We start from the raw sequence: 25788 nt of genomic DNA, 5'->3' as shown, positions 1-25788 counted from the left end.
CACTTACCGACGCCTAATCATTCACTCGCCTAGCCACACATCACCATATGCGGTTGGAAATACCTAATGTAATCCCTTGAGAAATTAACCCTGGCTCATATGTACCCTCATGTGAACCAAACGCTAAGCGTGAGATATCTTATTCAAATAAAGAGATACTTAACCAAATCTTTAAATGCAACTATCTTCTCATCCATTGGCTTAACACTTTACCCAACACTCTGCTAGACGGACCGAGCCACTCGACCCGATAGCCACCTGTCCAAAATTAACCGAGTCAACCCAGACGAGATAAATGCTCGGCTCACACTCAGGGTTCCCCGAGTCCCGAGGCGAATCTTGCTGCACAAGGAGAGGAGAGGGCTCGACTGTTTGAACTTCCTCAGTGAATATTTTTCTCTATAAAATAGAAGGTGCCATTTTGTTTAATTTTCCCTCTTCGTTTTTTTTTTTTGAATTTTTGGTGCACAGACTCTTCCAACTCGAAATTTCGGTTTTTTTAGGTTTTCGTTCTCTTTCTGAGCTTCAAATGTTGCGAAGATCTTTTTTTTATATTTTTGTATTTATTTTTTGCCATTCTTTTTCTCTTTTGTTCCCCCAATTTTCTCGAAGAATTTCATCAACTAGATGATTATCTTCTTCCCCATTTTGGTTAATAGCGATTAGTAAAGAGGGGTATGGAAATTTCGAGCTCCAGAGGGTCGCCGAGACGAATTTCGTGAGGAGGAGAAGTAGAAGTATAAGTAGGAGGAATTCGTGTGAGAAACTCGGTTTTCTTGTTCCAATTCCATGGAAGGAGGGAGGGAGAAAGACGCCGGATTCTTCGCCGTGCCCAACGAAAACTTATCCCTTGCGTGGTCGTGGATCCTCGAAACCCTAGCCGACGCGAAGGAGGTCGAAGTCCCGCTGCTTCAAGGCAAATCGTGTTCCTGAATCTCTAACTCTCCTTCTTTCCTTTCAATCTTGAATTGTGTCTGCATTTCTTGTGCTTTCAAATCCTTGTTTATTGAGTTGGGTTTTGTGGGAGTTCCTTTGTTGCTTAATGGTGTTCAAATTCAATGCCCTTCTCCTATTTGGAATGCTGTTATTTTTTTCTTCATTGCCCTGGAATGCGAATTGACTCAAGTTGTTTGCCCCAGCTTTGGTTTCTAGGGTTCCGGGATTCGAGAAAGATTTGTTTAGTAATGCCAGGGAAAGGATTTCTTTGAGATGTTTGGAGGAATTATCACATTCAAGATCTCCGAATTCTGGTCGTAATCGGTGTGAGCTGCCAGCTTTGAATTTGGACAGAATTGGTGCCTCCGAACGATGCGAGGATGCTGTTCTTCGCTTTTCCAAAGAGGTAAACATGAAATCCGTTCTATTATGCTTTTTATTTCTTCCCCATTCTGTTCCAAATCGGGTTTTACGGTCGATTGCTTGAATTTTCTGTACTCTATAGCTATTGATTGTTGTCGTGGATAAAAGAACCAATGTTCTGTTGTTTGCTAGAATGGTCTGTTTGAACCTAGTTGATTGTGGTATTCATGGGAGAAGAAAAATATTGATAGCATGGTTGCCTGGATTAGTTTTTCTCTACGAATTGATTAATTAAAGAGAAAACATTGCAAAAGTTTGAGCTGTCACAGGTAAATGTTGGCAGATTTTTCCAACAGTCTCCATCTTTCTTGTTAAACCGCTGCCGACCATGCATGTCAGAATCACCATGCTGGCTTGAAGTCTAGATCTTATACACAGTCACCGTATCACTGTTCGATCAAAAGGCTTACTTTTGACCTTGAATGAGGCGTGCATCCATGTGGGCACGTCCAGTTTGTTATACGGCATAAGACCCATTTACCTGTTCTGAAGGTTAAAGGGGTTCTTCTCAATCATATTCAAAGATTGTTTTTGGATGTTTTATACTTCTTGTCTGAAGAAATTATCACATTGCCAAAATCTCCCTTACTGGTAGACCCTTTCCATATTAGATGCCCTCAACCTATGTTGAAGTTTAGTAGTAACACATAGAAGTGGAGATTAAGGATGCAACAACATCAATTCATATTCAGGTAGTAAACCTAATGCTCATTACATCTTTACATGTAACATTGGTTCAAGCAAAAGGAGCCTAAACCTTTCGGCATAGCCAAAGGTGCTAGGCAATGCTTAGGGGGTGTTTGATCGTGTGTCGGACGTGCAGGACACCACGACAATCAAACGTTGGACGTGCGGAAGGTGCGGCCGTCGTGTCCATGGAACAGTGAATCACCGTTACACCCCTCCCCCTATTACGTCTTGAACAGGACGACGGGGACGCTAAAAAAAAGGCGGGGGTGGGGTGGGGTGGGGTGGGGGGGGGGGGAACTCGACCCCCTCTCTCTCTGTTCCCTGTACATCAGCCGGACAATGAGGCTGGCTCTTTCTCTCTCTCCCCCTTTTTCTTTTTCCTTTACCTTCTTCGTTCCTTTCTCTCTCTCTCTCTCTCTCTCCTTCTTTATTTTTGATTAGGGTTTTGATGAGGGATGATTAGGGCTTTGATTAAGGTTTTCTTTTTTGCTGATTAGGCTTTGAATCAAATAGGGTTTTCCTTTGTTTTGATTAAGGTTTTTTTTCTTCAATTTTCTTTGATTAAAGATTTGAATCAAATATCTTTAATTAGGGCTTTTGATATTTAATTTGGTTAGGGGTTTTCTTTGATTTGATTAGTTTTTTTTCTTTGATTAGGGCTTTCAATCAAATTTCTTTAATTAGGGTTTCTTATAGTTAATTTGATTAGGGCTTTTCTTGTATTTGATTAGAGTTGTTTTCTTTGATTAAGGTTTGAATTAGGGCTTTTTATATTTAATTTTATGGTTTATTTATGGTTTCTTTGATTTTATTATTTATTTTCTTGTAGTTTATGGTTTTTTGGTTTATTTACAATTTATTTATGACTTATTTTCTTGCATTTTAAGTTTTTATGATTTATTTGTGGTTTTTTCATTCGTATATAATAAAAGATGAATTCTTATTTTTTTCTCAAATTATTCAAAATTTGAAACATTTTTTCATACTTGGATCCAGTTTGAGATTTGTAGTCGAGAGTAAAATCCACAATTTTTTGATAAACTTTCATAATTAATTCTAATATGACACTGATTAAAACATTTATATAATTATATATCAAAAAATATCAATTCTTATTTTTTCTCAAATTACCCAAAATCTAAACATTTTTTGTTTTTAGATCCATATCCGGATCTAAAATCCATAATAAACATGTGAAAACACTCAATGTGGGAAAATCAAGTCGTACAATCCAAAATGAAGTTATTTGACCCATTATCCATATGTGTCCAAGTTCGCACATCAAAAAAATCTAACGTCGGGCACAAGGAACACAACTTCTTGTCCAGCCGAAACAAACGTTGGACGTAGTACAATTGTTACATAATAGATAGAACATGTGTTCTGTCTATTATGTTCTTCTGTTCCGTCTAATCTTGGATAAGCAATCAAACACACCCTTAGGCTTCTAGGAGGGACATATATGACACTAACAAAATAGAAAATTAATTTCTAATTAACATTTTCTTCTCATTAGATGCACGATCAAGATATAGTATTATAAGAAGTTAGAGACTGTTATAACATTCATAACATCTTGTACGATCTATGATGATGATGTGTGTGTGTGTGTGTGTGTGTGTGTGTGTGTGTGTGTGCATCTAAGAAGACAAGAGTTGACATTAATCTAGAAATGTGTAGTTTTATAAACAAGTCTATGAAATGCTGAATAAAATTTATGATTTAAATAAAGAAAGGTTGAAGAAAATTTGTTATGATTACCATGATTTCCTCCAATCTTAATATCCTTTGCCTTTTTCTTTTCCATAGCCACCTATCTTTTGTCCTTTATTGAAGTGAAACCGTCACTCTGGCTCCTTTCCTATGCAATGCAGTTTCAAACTATTTGAGAGTACAGAGTAATCAGAAATTAGCCAAAATAGCTCCTTGTTATCAGATTTCTGCAGCATCTATGCCTAACATTGAAATACAGACACCATCTAAGAAGCACCTGTTCTTTTTGTAAGTGACTATTGTGACAAAGTGAACAGGGTTGTGTTTTTGCACCTCAATAGCTGATTAATTGGTTAAATGCACTGTAGGTTGCCTTATACTTCATTGTGTGACACCTTGTCACCTTCCCTATTTGCTATTTGTCTTTGATAAAGCTTTCCTTTTATCCATTTTATGGAACCTGGAAAATATCATAGGCATTTTATTGGACTTTACTAACTATCAATTTAGGAAAAACAAAGAATTTAGGGAACACGGTAGGAAAATATGAGTGCTGGATTGAATGACAACATATTGATCCCCAAGTATTGTTTTGTAATGGTGTTATGTCCATTACATTCGGATAATAATATAGGTTCTTGAATATCATTCTCTTAGTCTTTTTTTGTAGGTGTCCTGATGACCTTGATCATGTCCAAGGGCTACTTTCTGATGGTTTTCTAACAGTGGATAATAGATGGAGAAACAAACTTTGGAATGAGGAAGACAAAAGTCAAGTAGAAGCTCTGCCTATATGAGTGCTTTTATCAATAGTATTTTGTTGGTTGTGTTAAATTATGTACCTAAATCTTGTAATCTTGTATATTTTATATATATAAAGGATGATGCATATACATATATGATATATATGTATATGTATCTATCCACTTATATATATAATATATATATATATATATATATATATATATATATATATTTCCTTATTTTAGTCATAGGAGTAATTTAGTTTTTTTTACACTTTTACGCACATTCATTTTCTTGAATGTGATTGTAATTTTCTTTTTCTTTTCTTTCTTTTTCTTTTTATTTTTGTTTTTTCCCAAAAGTCACCTTGGGGGCCCCCACTCAAATAGACGTTGGGCCCCTCCAACGGTCACATTTGTGACCGTTGGAGGGGCTCCAACGTCTATGAGTGGAGCCCCTCCAAGGCTCCTTTTTGGATTTTATAAATAGGGGTTCTCCCCTTGTAATTCTTAAGGCTTTGGGTCAAAGCCCAAGTGATTAATAAAGATTTCCTATTCTTTTATGCTTTTGAGCATTTGTGAGATTTAGTGGGTTGTGCTTTTGTGCACAAGTGTTCTAAGAGTTCTTATTGTGCATGACTGCAAGTGTTCTATCATCAAGAATAATAAGGTCTTGATCATAGTATCTTATTGAAGATACTTTCACAGGTTGTGCCATGGTTTTTTGTTGAAATTTGTACTTTATGAATACATTTGCAAGTCACTATGTCCTTGTTGGTTGGATGGCAAATGATAGTCGGCATGACTTTATTGAGTGCTGCAAATGTCTGGTTCACAGAATTGGTCTATTATGGGTCTCTAGAAACTTGTTGAACAGTGCAAATTTTGAAAATAGCCATGGGAAATCTCACAAGTTTGGTCCAAAACTTGGGGATTGTTGGATATTAATCCTTTTTTCTAGAGTTTTAATCAGTTTTTTATTCTCTCATCCATTATTGTGAGCTTACTAAGTTTCCTGTGGATATGATTGCATCAGGTAATCAGGCTAACTGATAAGCAAAAGCAGTTGGAGCTACTCAAACCTGACCTCCACCAGTTTATTCACCAAAGAAGAACTTGCTTTGGCAAATCTCCTCTAGAGAAGGTAATGTGGCATTTATAAGCTAATTCTGATTACTGAGGTTGTTAGCTCGAATGAAAAAATGATGCAGCTTGAGATGATCTCTGGTGCAAATGCAATCAATTCTAGCTCTTTAGCTCGCACACACGTTAGAGGCTTCTTAACAGACCTGCGTGTCATACACCGGAATCCGACACAAACACCGGCGATCAGTCAACTTTCCATCAGCGCTCCTGTCCTAATTCGAAGATCCAGGGGATGAGGATCAGATCTAAGAAATCCCCGCCGGAGAATTTGATCTGAGGCGGCGAAAATTTATGCAAAATGGACAGAAAATAGTCTATCACAACTGCAGCGAGGCCAGGGTTATGTGTGCATGGGACGATCGTGCAGGGGACAACGAATCACCTTTGTTTGAATCAAGGGGTAGATCAATGCTTTGGATGCCTCTAATCTCAAAGGAAGGAACTCCGCCAGTGAATTTTGCTGGCGTTGGATGGGATTGGCCCGTAATGGTCAAAAGTGACCTGTCGGTTGCTATTAGGGACTGCACTTGGGGATGAACACACGATCTCTTGTGCATTTGAGCAATTTTCTCAGCATACCTGAGCTAGATCTTCTCAAGATCAAAATTAAGAGAGATTCGCACGATCTCTGCTTGAGAAATTGGTCTCTGGTGGCAGGGGATAGATCAATATAAGGAGATCGACCGACTGCGGTTAGCGGCAAGGCCTTGGAAGGGTCTATCTATGAATCTGACGCATGATCCACAAATTCTCTTGACACTCTACCTTCTGATTACCTTCTTCAATCAAGGATGATCAAGCCCAAGTCTATTGGAGGAATTGTTAGAATCCGGCAAGTAGCAAGTAGGAACGATGATCGGCCTAGGCGCGGCAGCAGCAGGCTTGCGGCATGCTCAATGCCTATCGGCAGAGCTCTGACAAAGCTTCGGCGATAAGAGAGATCTCAAGCTAGTCCAGAGAGTGCTCAATTGAGCTCTCAATCTTGGGGATTCTACACTAAAGGATTTTTGGGATTTTTATCTCAATTATTTAAATTTTCAAAAGATACAAGAGTTGGCGCCAAGCAACCTTATATAGGTGCATGCCCAATTAGCAGGTTTGGATCACCACGGGTCGTGTCTTGGCCCAAAATGATCTAAATGGATCGATGTACAAGAGAAGTAGGCTGAGCTCAAGGTTCTATTGAACCAAGCCACTTAGGCTCAAGGCATCAAGTGTCGAGCCACCGGGTGCGGCCATAACAGTTTCACCACGCTTCCCATCCACTTGCCCACAAGTGTTGAAGTGGGGATACTTCTTTCTTAGTTGATCTTCCCATATCCAATCCAGATCGTCCATGTCCCATTCAATGAGTTACTTCCTCCACATTCTCCTGGTTCAATTCATTTGTTTCATCTTGAGCACCCTCACAGGTTGGGGTCTTGCAACTTCCTCTAATGGCACTTCTTTTCCTTGTCAAGGAGAGTCTCCATGGTATGGTTTAAGCTGGCTTACATGAAATACAGGGTGTACCATGGCTGTTGGAAGCAATTAGAGTCTATAGGCTGACTTTCCAAGCCTTTTCTCCATCTTGTAAGGCCCATAGTACTTAGGCAATGGTTTGGAGTAGGGTTGGTCAAAGAGAGACTTTTGCCCTTTAGGTAGTCTCTTTAATAGGACCTAATCACCTTCTTTGATCTCTCGATCAGCCCTTTCTCTATTGTAATCTTGTTCCATTTGTTGTTGAGATTTGGAGGGATTCCTTTTCACAACTTGCATGATTTCATCTCTTGTGCACAATTGTTTGTTGACCTCATTACTCTTGAGCTTCCATGCTCATAAGTAAGCCAATCCGGTGGAGGTTGCCCAAAATGTGCCTCATATAGGGACATTCCAAGGCTTCAATGAACTCTAGTGTTGTAGGCATATTCTGCCTAAGCCAAGTATTGTCTCCATTTCTTAGGCTTCTCACTCGCCTAGCATCTTAGGTAGGTCTTTAGAGTGCAATTTTATGACCTCTGAGGATGGTTGGCCGAATTGTAGCACATTTGTGTCCCTATGAGAATAAAGTATTCTCTCCAAAATGAGCTAATGAAGGTGTGATCTTGGTCATGTATGGTTTGTGGGATTCCATAAAGCTTTCCCACATTCTCCATGAAGGCCTCGACAATCGATTTCACCGTGTATGTGCTTGGTAAGCCAATAGCGTGCGAACTTTGTCAATCTATCAACCACTACATCGATCACCTCCTTCTTGTTTGAATTGGGAAGGAACTCCACAAAGTCCATAAATATGTCTTTCTAAGCCCTATCAGGAATGGGCAAGGGATTGAGGTGACCGGGAGGCTTTGTTGCCTCATACTTGTTGTGTTGGCATACCGGGCACTCGTGCACATATGCCCTTACATCTCTTTTGATCCTTCTCCAATAAAAGTGGGATTTAACCTGACATCCCCATGTGTCCATCCATTGGAGAGTTATGGTACTCTCTTAGCAAATCCAAAATGAGTGTGGAGTCTTTTGGAAGCCATATGCGCTCCTTGTAGAGCACTGGGTTGGTTCCCTTGCACTCTATGGTGGGGCTGCAGGTTAGGGTCCTCTTTGAGGTCCCTTCTTATTGGATTTCACTGTTTGTCCTTTGATCATTACATGTGCAACTTATTACATTGGTAGCAATAGAGGAAAGAGTAAGGAGCCACCCATCTTCATGGCACCTTGAAAGTGCATCGGCCATGATGTTTTCTTTACCCTTCTTGTACTTAAGTTCAAAGTGATAACCGAGTAGCTTGGCCAAATATTTTTGTTATAGGGGTATGGAGATCCTTTGCTCTATTAGATATTTAAGGCTTCTATAGTCTGTCTTCACAATGAAGTGCCCTCCTAAGAGGTAGGGCCTCTATTTCTCAATGGCATAGACTATGGCTATCATTTCTTTGTCATAGGTTGAGAGCCCCTTCTTAGTAGTTGGGAGAGCCTTGCTTAGAAAAGCAAGTGGGTGCGCTCCTTGGCTGAGAACCACCCCAATTCGAACCTCACATGCATCTGTTTCAACTTCAAATTCTTTGAAGTCGGATAAGGAAAGCATGGGGGGCTTCACTCATGGTCTTGAGCTTTCCAAAGTCTTGCTCGGCTTGAGGTTTCCATGTGAAGGTCTTCTTGAGCATCTTCGTGAGGGGAGCTGCAATACATCCATAGGACCTTATGAACCTTTAGGCTCTTCCAAAACATTTGAGAATTGACTGAGCAAGGATTGAATCTCGGTTGGAACAGTTTTCTTACACTCACATGGTGTGGTTTGGCTAACCGGTTGCACCACAAATAATGCAGCTTCACCCAACCCTTTGTACAAGTTTAGCGCTCCCTTAGCTTTCACCTCACTAGTAGAGGGAGGAAGGCTTATTAGCCCTCAACTATGTCACATGGGTGCGGGGGTGCAGCACTTTCAAAAACCTTGGGTGCGAGGGTGCAGCAGGGAAAAAATGTAAAAAATTATATATATATATATAATTTTGAAGTTTTAATAGTTAACATTGTTATAATATCATTCATCATGCATGCAATATATCAACTTAAATATCAATCAAATAAGTAAATCAATTACATAAATCAACCTAAATATCAATCAAATAAGTAAAGCAAAAAAGAACTAAATTAGATACCAAAAGTATATCCTACAATGTATATGACGATGAAGTAATGAATCTTAATAATTTTCTTCTTCATCATCAAATGCATCATTAGAAGGAATACTGGGCTAAGCTAAATCCATGTTTGTCATGTTAAAATTATGCTCTCCCTCGAAGTCACACTTTTCTGGGTTTATATCTCAAAATTTGGATGTTCCTTGTCTGCGTTACAAACCTAATTTGAAAATGTTAAATACAATACAAGTATATTTAAATGAAAAATTAAGAAATAATCAAATAACTAAGAGAGCAAATTAGTACATGTATTCATCATTGGTTCACGAAAGTAATCGAAGATTTGAATGAACATATACTAAATCCTTTGCACGCTTGCTGGTGAGTTTGTTTCTCTTCATGTTGTGGATTTGAGAATATGTGCTCTAATTTCTTTCACAACAAGATGAACTAACAGGCTGCGATAGCAATCTTAATGCAAGACGTTGGAGAAGAGGTGTTTCTGATCCAAATGTTGACCATCATGTGATAGGATCTATATTATCCTCCTCTCTCACGAATAATGCTGGTCCATATAATCTCGAAGATGAAAACTTTCCAAACTCTTGTGTGACTTGATGTAGAAGATATGCTTCTGAAAAAAGTCTTGTCATACACATATTTCTATGTCTTGATAGCTCTGGGTCTAAATTTGGAGGGACACGACCAATACCACCTGCCCACCACTTATTTGCATAATATTTTGGATTAAGAGAATGTGCAATGCAATGCAAAGGAGTGTTGCTCTTATCCCATCTTTTGACTAAAATTGAATGAATATGGTTAAAAAATTATGAATCATCCAATGCAAGATTTTTTTCTTAATGCTTGAAAACTATAACTTGTATTTTTTCAATCGTATTATCCCATATTTCATAAACTCTGTGAAGCATGAGCTCATCCTTATCAACTTCTCTTAACATTTTCCAAATAGGTTGCGTAAATTGAAGGAAGTATATTACTCTATCCCAAAACTCATCATCAAGAATGAATTTCTTAATTTCTTAAGCTTTGATATCATCATTAGCATGATAAAATGTCAAATTTTCATCAGTCACCGTGTTAATCAAAGCATTCTTCATTTTTTTAATCATCTTCACCATCACAATGATGGGCGCAAAGCGTGTTTCAGCGACCTTCAACAATTTCAGGTCAGAATGCTTATTAAATATAGCATTAGCATGATGGTGGTTAACAACAAAATTCCTAATGCTTTTGACATTTCTTTCTAAATCTTCATTCCATGAACAAAAAGCATATGCTTATGAATTTTCTTCTTCTTTGAGGTTGCAGATGCTCTTTAGGGTCAGATTTAAGTTGTGTGCTACACAGGGAGTCCAAAAAATATGAGGCTATTCACTCTCCAAACTCAACGCTGCACTTTTACAAACTGAAGCGTTGTCTGTAAGGATTTGTACTACTTTCTGATCACCCACTTCTTTTATGACTTTTATAAACAACTCCTTCAAATACTCTGCATTTTTTATATTCCCTAGATGCATCAACTGCTTTCAAGAATATTGGGCCACTAAACGAACAAGCAATGAAATTGATCGGTAGCCGCCTTTGAATATCTGTTCATCCATAAAAAACAATAGAAACTCCATTTTGCTCCCATGAATATTTTTTAATCTCCAACAACCTCTTCACATTTGCCCTCTCTTCTGCAAGAAGTGTGGTTCGTATTTTTTATGAGCTTGGAGGCACATAGCCACTCAAATTACAATTTGCCAAAGATGTTACTAAATCCTTCCAATAAGGATTTCTAGCCGCATTAAATAGGAGTGAACTAAAATAAAAATACCTCCCTACTTTTCTATCCATATCCTCCCTCTACCTTCTACATTGACTTTTTTTTTTCCAGCATCTTCTTGGTGGCTTGCAAATGACACACTAATTGCACAAGAATCACTCATTGTCCTTCTCTTCTCATATTCTTCTTGTATTTTCTTGTATTGTCTTCGCATTGCCTCGTTAACTTTTCTACATCCTGAAACGCCATGTCTGGTATCTTCAACAAATGAGCCTTCACTCTTGTGTAAGACCCAACAAAATCTCTTTCACAGAGCTTGCATCAAAATCTCTTGTTTCCACCACCTCCTTCTCCAGTTTTTGCAAACTTATCTACATGTACCTATAGTGGCCCTACATCATCACTCTCACTACAGTTATCAACACAACTAGCAGCATAACTCACATGTGAGGATGAAGATGACGCAAGTCCTTTCCCTTTATTCGTCATTTTGTCCTGACAACACAAAAAAAATTATATTAAAATAAATTATGCAGACAATCAAGATTTATAATATCGAGTCCAATGATGAGTTGTGGAGCCTGATTCAGAGTTTTTGCCCTTACTAGGGGGTTCGGGGGCTCCCCCCTCCCCCAATACGGGTCTTGCTGCGCGTTCAGCAGGCAGGGCTCATAGGGGGGCAACCCCCCCCCCCCGGGAGAAATTTTTTTTTGGGAGGGGCTTGCCCCCTCCCCTGAAATCAGAGGGAGCAGGCTGGGGGGCTCGGCCCCTCCCTTGAAATCAGAGGGAGCAGGGAGGGGGCTCGGCCCCTCCCCTGCCGACCCAACAAGAGAGTGAGAGGGAGCGGGGGGGGGGGGGGGGGCTCGGCCCCTCCCCTGCCGACCCAACAAGAGAGCGAGAGGGTACCTGCGACGAGGGAGAGGAGGAGGTGGCGTCGGGCTCCCCTATGAGACATCGAGAGGAGTCGAGCGAGAGAGCGGAGCTGCGTGGGAGAGGAGAGGAGAGAAAATTTTGCCCTAATCCTCTTTCGCAATCCCTTTTAATTGGGCAACATAAAAATTTGTTTACGTTAAAAAATTGGATGAAAACGACCTTGGGTGTGTTGACCGCACCCGGGGTTGTGTTGACTGCACCGGGTGCCGCACGCGCACCCGCGTCACGTCACATCGACGCGGGTGCGGCACCTGCTTTGCCGAGTCCCTGTGACTTAGGCCCTCAATGTGACTTGTGACTTAGGCTCTCAATGTGATTGTAGCACCACCCTTTTGTAACACCATGTGCATCCTATCAAAATCCCATGTAATCGTGCCTAGTGATCTTAGCCAACTCATGCCTAAGACCACATGGCTAAGACCACATCAACTCCTTGCATAGGTAACATATAGAGGTCAACCTCAAACTCAACACTTTGGAGCTTTATAGTAGTGTCATGACACCTCAGAACACTTCAAATTGCTCCCATCACCCACCATGACATCAAAGGTGGGGTGCTCCTTAACCTGGCACCCAAGTGTGTGCACAAGCTTATTCCGAATGAAATTATATGTAGGCCCAGTGTCTATGAGCACATTAACCCGTTTGCTTCATCACACTCTCAATTCTCACGGAATGAGGTACCATAACCCCATACATGGCATGGTATGAGATACCCAAGCCTTGGTCTTCAAGCTCACTCAAATCAGGTTCATCATCATCAACCATATATTCGCCATATTCATCATCATCCACTACCACAAACATTCACACAGATTTACATTTGTGCCTCGGTTCCCATTTCTCATCACCAGAGAAACCAAACCCTTTTTTCCTCCTCTCATCCATGTTTGAACGCTTAATTTTCTTAGACATTGGATTTTTGAAAACCGGTTTGCAGTTGGGAGCTCACTCATTGCTTGAGCTAGCTCTGTCGTGCATCTCAAAGGGTCTAACTGGATTCTTAATGGCCATGATGTAATGAAATATGCGAAAAAACAAAAACAAGAGCCTCAATGGGCTTACAATAACATAAACACAAAGTGCACAATACAAGATGCCAACATAAGCAATATAAACAACCACTAAGGGCAATACGATGGTAAGATTAAAAATAAATAACATTTTATTCATAATATACTCATAAAATGAGTTAGAATGCTTTAGAAGAGCATTAAATAACAAAAGGGGGGTTCTCCCTATTTATACACAGGAGGTAGTCTCAAATAGAACTGCTGGACTGTTTCAATAGCTCTATTGACTAGTCAACTCTATGTTGACTAGTCCAAAAATAACCCAACAACTCTGTTTGATCTTTGACCAAATAGTTCTTACAAAAATAGAAAAGGACAAAAAGAACAAAATAAAGTAAAAGTATTAATGTGCCTCTAATGGGCACAACTTATTACAAGGACTAAAATGACCAAAATTCCCCTAATGGGTTTACTTATTGCATCATTATAAATATATATACATGCAACTTAACACTCCCTCTCAAACTTATATTGTGATAACCGAAAGTTTGAAAATGCAAGTCCTTGAAGGTCTTAATAAAGTCTTCAAAAGTTTTCATTAAATACAAGTCTTCATTGATAATCTTCACCAAATGCCTTCATAGGCTATCTTCATCTTCATGAAATGATGCATAAAAAACTGAATTTCTTTCTCAACCTATATCATCTTTAAGAACTTGCAGAGAGAATAAAAACAAAGGTTCCAACTAGACAAAGGAAGATATCCTAACTAAATAGTTTTGAAAGAAAACATTTTAATACAATAGTTAAAAAATAGTTATGTAAATAGTTTTAAAATATATTTTGAACCTATTTTAACACAAATTAAAGTAGATGGATATAATATTATAGTATATATATAAATATATATGGAATGAGGATGGTTAAGTTCCCCAACAAAATATAAAGGAACTATAAACTACACAATTTTTAAAAACAAGATATGCACCTTAAGCAATAATTCTAAAAGATTAGACAATCATTAAGAAAGACAAGAGTAGCATACCTCAAAGAGAAATTTTATGAAATCAAATTTAGACAATCATGAACCCAAAATCAACATATTTTTCAAGAAAACATAAACATTGATCATAAGAGAATGATATTTGCAAATCAACACCAATTTGCAAAAAATATGAAGAGATTTAAAATCTCACAAATATCAAGTGATATTTTGTAAAGCTCAACAATAGTTCGACTTCCACAAGCAATCACTTCACTAGACTTCAAAATCTCAAAATTCAAGTGTAAAACAAGAGCACAATCACAATACCACTTATGGGCTAAACAAACACACAAAAAGTATGAATAACCAATGGGTGCACATAACTCACCACATTGAAAAACATCTCTTGTCTACATAAGATGACAATCAAAATTCAAGTGTATCAGCTATTAGAATAAGAGCACAATCACAATGCTACTTATGGGCTAAACAAACACACAAAAAGTATGAATAACTAATAGGTGCACATAACTCACCGTATTGAAAAGAAACATCTCTTGTATACATAAAACAATACTTATATAAGAAGCATGATAGGAGAAAACACACGAGGTAAGAGAGTTTGTAATGAAAACAAGCTAATGTCACCAAGAAGAATAAATCTATCAATTTTAACAATCTTTCAAAACACCATGATTTCAAAAATAAATAGCCAACACAGATAAACATAATTATAAGCATCCAACAAAATAATAATGGCCAAATAAATAAACGAGTGATACAACACACTCATAAAACCAAAGATCAAACAATCATCAATTAGAGCCAAACTATAAGCCAACAATCTAAAATGACAAAAAAAAATGAGGTTCACACAACTAACCCCAACAAACATCTTTGGTTCGATCAAAGCCAACTTGAATTCAGAGGCCAATCAACTACCACTCAGGCCTAAGATAAGTAACAACGCGTCACTCATAACCTTTGGAAATCTAGACTGATAAGATGACAAGGTGTAGACATAACTCACCTCAACAGCTAACCCTGACCCAATAACAACAAGGCCAAAAATAAATGATGTATCATATAAAATTTTACGATGGACAAATCAAATGCCATAAAAAAGGCAATATGGGCTTATGAAAATCAATTTCCAAATAAGTGAGTTTATTTAAAAGAATTGATTTGAAAAACAAAGTTTCAAATAAAAACCAATGAAGGTAGATGAAACATAAAGTAATCATATGCAAACAAGATGTCAATTGATAATTTTTGATAAACCTTGTGTAAGCAAAGGCAATAAAGATCACATCAATAACTGTGAGCATGAACAATATAAGCAAGCTACATAGAGAAATATCTTGATCTAGATTAAAAACCAAGAGCCATTATGAGACAACAATGACATATAACATTAAAAAACGGCCAAAACACATAGAGATTCTCAAGGAACCATACAAAAAACGAAAAGTATAAATAAGTACAACTAATCATGAATACTCAAAAAGAGATCAAAATTCATGTATATGCAATAATCTAATAACTTTAAAGCCATATATCCTATACAAAAGCTATGGAGGATAAAATAAGATATGCATAGGAACACCATGATTTCACATAAGACTAACATACCCAAAATATATTTTGAATTAGCATGCCTACACAAGAGCCAATAAAACAATAGCTCACTTAAAAAGAGATTTTAAGAAAAAACTCTAATTTCAATTTAATTTGAGAACACATCCAATTTTTTAACCTAAATTACTCAAAACAATTTTGAAATGTCACAATCATTAATGACACATAAAAACATGCATAGACATATGTCCGCGACACATAAATATAAGGATGATATACCAATATAACAATCTCATAAGAGCATACAAAACATCTATGAACTTAAAATCATGATGACTCATGATATAAAACATACAAGAATTTAAAAATTCTTAAGGAGCACATCTCAATGAAAGCACCACATAGAATTCAACAACCATGCTTTGACACGTGTATAAAGTCACCAATAATCATAATGGTGTTAAAGAAACCCAAAATAAATAAATATATATATATACTGTGAATGAACACGTACCCAAGAACATATAATTATATATTTTCGTATTAAAAATAATAATAAGTTAAAGAGCCATTAAATAATATTTCATTAAAAGACATTTCATAAAAACTCTAATTCCGATTGAATTAAAAAACACATTTTACATACCCAAGAAATAACCATAATGTTTTAAACAAATTTTGAAAATATGTCAAAAATACCTTTTAAAGATTAAACAAGAGATACATACCAAAATACGAGAGCCTCAAGTCTAAGCCATATATCAATCCAAAATTTCCTTTCAAGGCACAAACTCGGACAAGATACCAAGATTTAGAATAAATAACATTTTATTCATAATATACTCATAAAATGAGTTAGAATGCTTTAGAAGAGCATTAAAGAACAAGAGGGGGTTCACCCTTATTTATACACAAGAGGCAGTCTCAAATAGAGTTGTTGGACTATTTCAACAATTATAAATATAGTTGTTGGACTATTCCAACCAGAGTTGCCAGTCGAGGAAGCGGGAGCGGGAAGCGATACGGGAAGCGGAAGCGGGAAGCGAGGCACTTCTAAAATTTTAGGAAGCGGGAAGCGTGGGACGACTTAGGAGCGAATCAGGAAGCGTCTCGGAAGCGAAGAAGAAAGCGACATAGGATTCGAGTGAGAAGTGAAAGGAAAACGAATAAGAATCGAAAGAGAAGTGAAAATATAATTATAATATTATATATTTTTATTTTATCAAAAAATAAGATTTATGTCATCATTAACAAAATAAAACATGTATCTAAGACAATAAATAATATAAGTTGTAATTATCTAACAAATGCATCATATTGCAACTGTCAAGCATTTAAAAAATCATACGTCAAGAGAAGATCATAATTCGCATTCTTGTTGCAACCATTTAACAAATGCATGCAAGCACTAAATAATGCATTAAGAAAACAATTAAATTTGATAAAAAAATGTACCTTTTTCAACGAAAGAATCAAATGACTTGTTATTTGATGTTGTGATTGTTGTAAATCTTGTCATCTCTGCAACATAGAAAATGATAAATCAATAAACTCAAAGATTACATAAAGATATGGTTAAATTTTTAATCTATAAATTCTAAACTGTAAATTATAAGCTACAAAGTTCTAAACTCTAAAATTAAAATTAACATAATCCACTACTTCACTTCATCATGCAAGATTCAAAATAAAAGTACATATCAAACCAACAAAATATTACAAACCATGACAAAAAAGTAACATAAAAGTTTTTAAGTTGGATTACTCCAACTACATCATCAAAAAAATAATTAATAATTCAAGAGTTCATTAATCTATCATCTTTCTCTTCCCCTTCAAGTCAACAATAGATCACGAACTTTCTGCATCATCACGTGTGTCTTGTCCTCCACAACCATGTCTTCTGTTCCTTCCTTCATTTCCTATAATGAATACGTTAAAAAATTAAAATGTTCGAAAATCATAATTTAAAATATAAAAAACACAATATCAACATACCTTGCTTAGGTCTCCTGTTAAAGAAACGATCAATCTGACCATGAGGAACTGATGGTCGCTCTTGTATATCTGCAGTTCTATTAGCTCTATTGGATTGATTTGTATCCTCTTCAACTTCATTTGTACGTATAATTATTGGAGGTAATGGAGCTCTTGTTTGTGCATCTTTAGGTTTGGATTTGGAAATAGTGCTTGATTGTTGTGCACTATCATCCAAATCTCTCAAACTTATGTCTTTCAATCTCAACGTATTTTCTTCTACAATAAGAAGTTTTGGATTGATATCCCATTTTCGACTAGGACCTTTTTTATAGCGATTGTTGCACCTTTTTATAACAAGAATATAAAATATGAATGGTAATAAATAATCAATGATAGAAAAAAAGAAAAAAAATGCCAAAACAAAAGTACAACATAATTTAATCATACCTGTCAATCAATCGAAGATTGGAATGAATATACACTAAGGTATCAACACGATCTTCATTGAGCCTATTTCTTTTAACATTGTGAATATAACTATAGGTGCTCCACACTCTTTCTGCAGAAGATGTGCTAATAGGTTGAGATAAAACCTTAATGGCTAATGCTCTCAACTCAGGTGTATCACCACCATAAAAACGCCACCAATTAAGCACCGACATTGTAGGATTCAGTGCATCTATTCTTGCTGCATTTCGGCTAAATCTTCCACTTCTTGATGCAAAAGCCATAAGTTGCGACCTATAAAGTGTAGATAGCTCTTCATTTTCAATAGATATCACTTCAAGCGCGAGCATTGCACCGTCTAAGATATCATTATCCTTTTCTGCAAAAAAAAATGTTTAATAACTATAACAAGAAAATGCAAATAAAATAATAAAATAATTAAATCGTTAAACTTTAAACTTTATTAAATAGATAGAATAAAATTTTTACTAGGAGAAACTCGTTTGACCCCTCCTGCTGCTGGGATCTTGAGATACTCCGACTTGTAATATTTTGGAGTAAGCATGTGGGCTAGACTATGGAGAGGCACATTCATTCTATCCTATCTATTTGAGACAATATTATGAATCTTTTCATACAAATCTGGTTGTCCTTTTAGATTGTCTTTGATTTCCCCCAACATGTTGTCCATGCCTTCATACACTTCACCAATTATAGGGCCTTCCTGATCACAAAATTTAATCATCTTATATATGGGTTTTGTAATCAATAATGCTAAACGTACATAATCCCAATATTCTTCGTCAAGAACAGTTGTTTCTGTTGTAACAACCCTTTTTTTCATAGTTTCATCCGTGCATGACTGCTTCCACTCACTCCATCTATCTGAAATTACTGTGAGCCTCAAGCTCTCCCTCACATCAAGCAAGCGCTTCAAAGTATTATAATGTGAAGCAAACCTTGTTTTTGCAATCTTTATTAACTCTAATTTTTCATTGCTTCTAAAGATTGCTAGTGCCTTTGAATGATTTGTAATATACTTCATAATTTTTTTACTCTGCAAATATGTTTCCCCCAACCAATGAAACTCATGTGTCAAATCCTTAAAGATCAAATTAAGTGTGTGCACAACACAAGGTGACCAAAAAATATACTTATACGTTTGTTTTAACTCTTCACCTGCTAACTTGCAATTTGCTGCATTGTCAGTAATCACTTGCACTACATTAGAAGGCCCCATAAGTCTAAATCCCGTCTTCAAAAAGTCGACAATGTTTGCAGCTGACTGTTGCACATTAGAAAAATCGCCTGCATATAAAAACATAGAGCCAAAACAGTTTGAGGCAAGTATATTTATCAAGTGTTTGTTCTTGATATTTGTCCAACCATCTGAGACAATGGAAACTCCAAACTCCTCAAACTTTTCTCGAAATTCATTTAACTCTATGTGAACACACTCTTTCTCACTGTCAAGCAACGTTGTTCGTGCTTTTTCATATGATGGGGGTTTATATCTAGGCACTTTACAAACTGCAGATATCATCTCTTCTCAATATGGTGATCGAAGCACATTGATAGGTATGCCATTTGCATACAAAAATCTGATAATTTTGTGATCTACATCATCTCTTTCTACCTTTTTAAAGGTATCACGAATATCAACTGTTTTTCGGCTTCCACTAGATGATGTAGTCATACTAATAGGCTTCTTCGGATTATCAATTCTTGATCTCCTCAACTCAAATGCACTTGATAAAACCTCCACTCTGCGAACTTGCCTCTTAATTTTTTTTGCCAATTCTGCATTTTTTACAACTACAGGGCAAAAGGCAATCCCAACACTTTGTCCCTTTAAAGATCCCATGAGATGTGCAAAAACTCGAGTATATGACCCATGATAAATATTTTTGCAGTGCCTGCACATAAAAACTTGGGTTTCACCTTGCTTTCTTTGCCCACTCTTCTTTTGTTTCAATACATGATGCCATAGCACTGTTGTTTTATGCATGCTGTGGTTCATCATCTTGGTCATCTTCAGAATAGTAGTCATATTCTTCTTCATCTTCCTCATCAAAACAATTTTCATTTCTGTCCTCAAACTCATATGGACAATCAGAAGACCTCTTGGTCTTTCCCTTTCTTGCATTGTCCTTCCCAACACCACTAGACGATTCATGCTCCAAATTGTACAAAGAATCATCATCGCATCATAATTATTGTGATCATAGCTTGTGATGGTCATTAATGAAGCAAAGAACAGGCAAATATACCTGCATCATAAAAGTATAGGAATCATTTTAGAACACTTTAAAAAAACTATTATTAACAACAAAAGATGGAGAGTGGAATGCGAAAACAAAAGATAAAAAAAGACTCAAAGTGAACCATGAACGCCCCTTGCAATCGAATTCCCGTAAAATACCGTGGGGTTTACTAAACAACTTCAGTGTCAGCGCACATAAACTAATCATGCTCATTTCTTAAAATAATCCAGACAATATGTATCACACACGGCTTCGCAGTCACAATCTAAATTTCAGAACTATGAAACCAATCAGATTTGCTTTTTCTAATAACATTAACACCCGTAATGAATACAGAGGAAAGCATCAAGCCTTAAAATTCAAGTTTAATCAAACTAAATCTCAAACAAACATGACAGTTGAAACTTGAAACACCACAAATTTAATTTAACCCAGGAAATCACAAATAGGTAGAAGCTGGATAAATCCAATCTAAAAAGAACTGCAGACTAGTTCTATTTATTCTTATCAGAATATGCCCATCAAATCAAACTTAACGAATCAGTACATGAATCAGCCAAGAGTCCAAGACTCAATGCATATAGCAAAATTTGTGAATCAGCCACATTTTTTTTGAGATAAAATAAAAAATGGCTACAATTATTAATAAAAATCTATTTCATATGGACAAATCGAACTATTTGCTGCAGTCAGGGCTGGGTAGGATTGGGCTGGGCTACAAAAATGGATAAAAATCTATTTCATATGGAATCAGGGCTGGGCTAGGACTGGGCTTTTAAAAAAAACAATAAATAACTATTACGGGAGCCTCCCGAAACAGTTATTTATTTTTTTTAAAGCCCAGTCCTAGCCCAGCACTGATTCCATATGAAATAGATTTTTATCCATTTTTGTAGCCCAGCCCAGTCCTACCCAGCCCTGACTGCAGCAAATAGTTCGATTTGTCCATATGAAATAGATTTTTATTAATAATTGTAGCCATTTTTTATTTTATTAAAAAAAAAAAATCGGGGACGCTGCCCCTGAACCCCCGACTCTCACACAAATTTTTTTTTGATCCATCATTTTTTTTTATGGATCCCTACAACTTGCTACTCACGAAACAAACCATTCACAGAGGTATGAATATCACTATCACTTTGATGGATCAACAATCTGAACACAAGAATGAATAGTGGATGAGACCTCGAGCGATTTGAAAGAGAGAGGTCGTCGGACGTCAGTGGAAGAGAGAGAAACATACCTGAACAGAGACATTGCCAATGTCGATCGAGGTCTTCGGATGTCAACAAAGGAGGAGGTCGCCGATCGTCGGAGGTAGCAGATCGGCGGAGGTAGCAGATCGTCGGAGGTCGCCGGTCGTCGGAGGTTGCTGGTCGCCGGTGGCCGAAAATGAGAGAGAGAGAGAGAGAGAGAGAGAGAGAGAGAGAGAGAGAGAGAGAGAGAGAGAGAGAGGAGTCAGGTGAAAAAGCAAAACCCTGAGCCTTCGTTCTTAAGTTTTCACGATTTTTTTAAAATGTCTTTTTTGCCCATATTCAGAATTTTTTTTTTAGTTTCTTGTTTTTCACGTGTCAATTTCGTTTTGAAAAAGGGTAAAATTGGTATTTCGTAAACGCGTCCCCCTTCAAAGGGGGATGCGCTTCCCTTTAAAGGGGGACGCGCTTCTTCCTTTTTACGTGCGCTTCCCTGTGCGTTTCGGAAGCGCATCTCGGGGAAGCGCACTTCCCCTTATGCATATGCGTTTCCGGTAACTCTAGTTTCAACAACTCTATTGATAGAGTTGACTAGTCCAAAAAGAACCTAACAACTCTATTTGGTCTTTAACCAAATAGTCCTTATAAAAACAGAAACGAAAAAAAAGAACAAAATAAAGTAAAAGTATTAATGTGCCTCTAATGGACATAACTTATTACAAAGGCTGAAATGACCAAAATACCCTTAATGGGTATTTACTATATGTATAAATATATATGTGTGTGTGAATACATACAAAGCATATATATATACAACTTAACACATAGCTGCCTATTTTTCTCTTCAATCCTTTTGGAGAGCCTATAACAGTCATTCAAAATGGTTGAATTGTGAAATTGCAGCTTAATGCTGATTTCATCCTTCAAGGCCTCCAAATACGCACCAACTAGCTTATGTTTCGGCCAACCATGCATCATGGAACTCAAGTCTTCAAATTCGACTTAGAATTCTTGGATATTTCCCTTTTGCCTCGGTTGTTTTAGTTCCACATCAAAATTCTCATGAGATGTGAGGTCAAAACACTACACAACAAGGTCCAAAAACTCAAGCCAAGTCGGCCTACCCACACTCCTAATACGCTATCTCAACCACCAAGAAGCCTCACCCTCCACACACATCACCACATAGTTCATCTTGTGCTCCTCAAGCACGAATTGGCTCTCAAAGAAATTAAGAGCCTTGAAACTAGTCATACACATCCACACTATTGATTTTTGGGAATTCGTATACGTGCATGTAGGCTTGTCTCGGTGTCACTGCATGAGCTAAGTTCGGTTGCACACGGTATGACATGTGAGCCACCTCGGTATAGAACCGGTTTTGTGGAACCTCTTGCCGGACATGCGACCTCTCTCCACACTATGAGGACCCCAGAATAAACTTTGGAACAATGTGCACAAGTCTCTTCTCCTGTTGTGCTTGCCACTTCTAGAATTGGTCCATATGAGCATCATTTCGGTCCAGCTAATGCTCAAGGGATGCTTTCATGTTGCCGATCATCTTGATCACGACTTTAACGCCGACTATGGAACTCTCGACGCTCTCATCGAATTGGTGAGCACCTCTTGTAGTTGCTCCATGTGCTCTGATACCAAACTATTTGGGCCCATGCTAATGCAATCAAATTCTATCTCTTTAGCTCACACATGCGATAGAGGCTTCTTAATAGGCCTGCATCTGCATGTCATACACTAGAATCCTACACAAATGCCGACGATAACTCAACTTTTCGTCGGTACCCCAGGGGATGCAAATTAGATCTAAGAAACCTCTATTGGAGGATTTAATCTAAGGCAACCGAAATTTATGTATGGTCGAAAAATGGTGTAACGACCCCAACTCATACCCGTTAAAAAGTGGCAATTTTTTTTTAACATTTGCAAAAACATTTCTAGAGACAGAGGCCTTTATAGTCATAACCAATCTACAACCACAAGGGATTTTACACCCATCATCAAAACCAAAATACCAACTTTATTAATTTAAAGTATAGAGTCTCAAAACATGCGTAAAGGAATATAAATGAATCATAATATGGAGCCACGTTGTCTCTAAGTAAAGTTATCAAGCAGTCGTGTAACACTCGTAGCTCCCCAAGTAGCAAGTCCTCTCACTAGGCCTCAGAGGCTGCGGAAAATACAAAAGTAAGGGTGTCAGAATCAAAGATCTTGCATACGAGTCTCTCTAATGAATCAAATAAGCAAAAAAAACATAAATAAGATTCATTCAATATTTTAAAGGACTACTATTGCAACAAATTGATAATCTAATTAATCATTTATGCATTAGAGAACTATTGCTAAACAAGAGAGAGCAACTAATAAGCAATAGAGAACATCAATTGAGCAATAAAAATATTTATCATGCAATATGGAACAAATATCATGCAATCACCAATACATCGCAAGTAAGAGAACATGTAAATATGCATGATCTAATACATAATAGGAATATGCATGACATCAATGTACATGCATGGATAAATTATTATGTTTTATTAGAGTTATCTTTTATATGCATGTCCTTATTAAATGCACACAAATTTTAGTTTCTCTTTTTATTAGCGTTGCCCGCGGATACTCAAAACGAGTAAACAATTCTCGAGGTCAAGTTAGGTTCTTAGTTGTAGCTTAACACATAATTTGTATTTTATTATTGGGTTTTACACTTAGCCCTCGACTGATATCAGGAATCAACACCATCTATCAAAATATTAGAAATCAACATCTAATGTGGGGACACCAAGGAAATCAACATCCACTGATGCCACTTTCTTGGTATACCAAAAACCACAGCTGTGTGTACACATCACCTCCAGGAAAAGTGGTGGAATTTCCCTAAAACTATGGTCGGGAGGTGAACCTCTATATCAAGTTCAATGGCACAACATGCACATAAAGTTTTAGTATCCTCACAGTTTTTCAAAACTGCAAGTTCAGGATTCTCACACTAAAGAAGGGACATCCAAGAAGCGTAAATTACACTGTTCTCTTATTTTATATTTTATTATTTCAATTTCTTCATTTTGCAAATCAACATGCAAAAATCAATATGTTTCGCAAATCAACATGCGAAACTCATCATAGGACCAGAGTCCATGGCAATATAGAACAGTGCAATTAGAGAGTAATAATATAAAGTTTGATTTTTGCGATGCATAAAAACAATTAAAACAAGGAGCAATACATGCTCAAGGCTCACATGGCTTACAATGATTCACATTTGACCATCGATGCATCCAAATGCAAAAATCATAAAGAACATGCCACTTATGCATTCATTTCACATGTTTTTCAATGCACATTCATATATGCTAATCCCTATTCATATATGCTAATTAAGGATGTGCATGAACAACAATACTTGTATGCATGTGTTCACAAAATCTTAACATTTACATACTTCCATTCCTGAATAAACTCAACTAAGCATGTGAATACTCATGCAATTATGCACACGCCAAAACACATAAATTTCAGGTTTGCACATGCACTTGAAAGTAAATTTGCATTAATATCTTGATCAAGCATGATATATCAAGTCTAGGCATGTGAAAATTTTCATTCTTAGTATGCCTCAAGTCAAATCTAATACATTAAGCAAATCTGAAAAATTTTAGTTCATCCAGTTGAACATGCTCAAATCAATGCATTTCATGTGCAAAAATATGAACATTCATCATGCTTGAAATTGAACCTCAACTACACATAAATCTAAATATAAACCATGGAATTCGAAGCATGAACAGTCCCATTTTAGCAGTCATAAAGAATCACATGATTATACATTCAAACAGTCCGTGAATCGAGCTCATACAAGCTGAAATATATAGCTCAGAAAACAAACAGTGCAAGGCCAGGTCTGACCAGGCTTGGCCAGCCGAACTGAGTTCGTCTGGTCTGCCGACCAGACCACACTAAAAACTTTTTGTTTTTCTTTATAGGCAATGACCTGCCCAGCAGGCCTGGCAGACTTGGCCAGTCGGGCTCGGTCCTGCTGGGCCTGGCAAAACTCGGTTCTGCTGGGCTGCCTGCCAGCCCATCCAATGACCAAAAAAAAAATATTTTTGTTTGTTTCAATTTATTTTTCTTTGAAAATATGTTTTATATATTTTTTTGTATGCTGGCTATCTTTTTTTTTTACACTAATTTTTTTTTGTTAAACAACCAGCCCATATGTGATGGGCCTGGCAGCCTGCACTTGCCCAGCCGACTACTCGGCTGGGCCTGGCAGGTGATGGACCTTGGCTGGGCTGCCAGTCAACCCAGCAA

At 37.1% G+C, this 25788-nt stretch overlaps 1 protein-coding gene across 3 annotated transcripts in view; it reads left to right on the top strand.

The window, feature by feature from the left end:
* Positions 1-322: 322 nt before the first annotated feature.
* LOC149842643 (uncharacterized) overlaps positions 323-25788 on the top strand; it is a 38813-nt gene continuing 13347 nt past the window's right edge. The window contains exons 1-4 of one of the 3 annotated variants that reach the window (XM_089999340.1): positions 323-413; positions 660-916; positions 1140-1342; positions 5542-5649. In XM_089999340.1, coding sequence (XP_089855466.1) covers positions 790-916; positions 1140-1342; positions 5542-5649 — 438 coding nt within the window. In that variant the 5' untranslated portion in view covers positions 323-413; positions 660-789. Of the gene's footprint in view, positions 414-543; positions 917-1139; positions 1343-5541; positions 5650-25788 lie in introns of those variants that run through there. The other 2 variants (XM_089999341.1, XM_089999342.1) reach the window with 2 other exon arrangements.

The sequence above is a fragment of the Nuphar pumila genome, chromosome 3 (genome assembly GCF_984573655.1).
Source record: "Nuphar pumila chromosome 3, dmNupPumi1.hap1.1, whole genome shotgun sequence".
NCBI classification, from domain to species: Eukaryota; Viridiplantae; Streptophyta; class Magnoliopsida; order Nymphaeales; family Nymphaeaceae; genus Nuphar; species Nuphar pumila.
The sequence above is the reverse complement of the archived record's forward strand: the minus strand, read 5'-3'. Positions and strand labels throughout refer to the sequence as shown.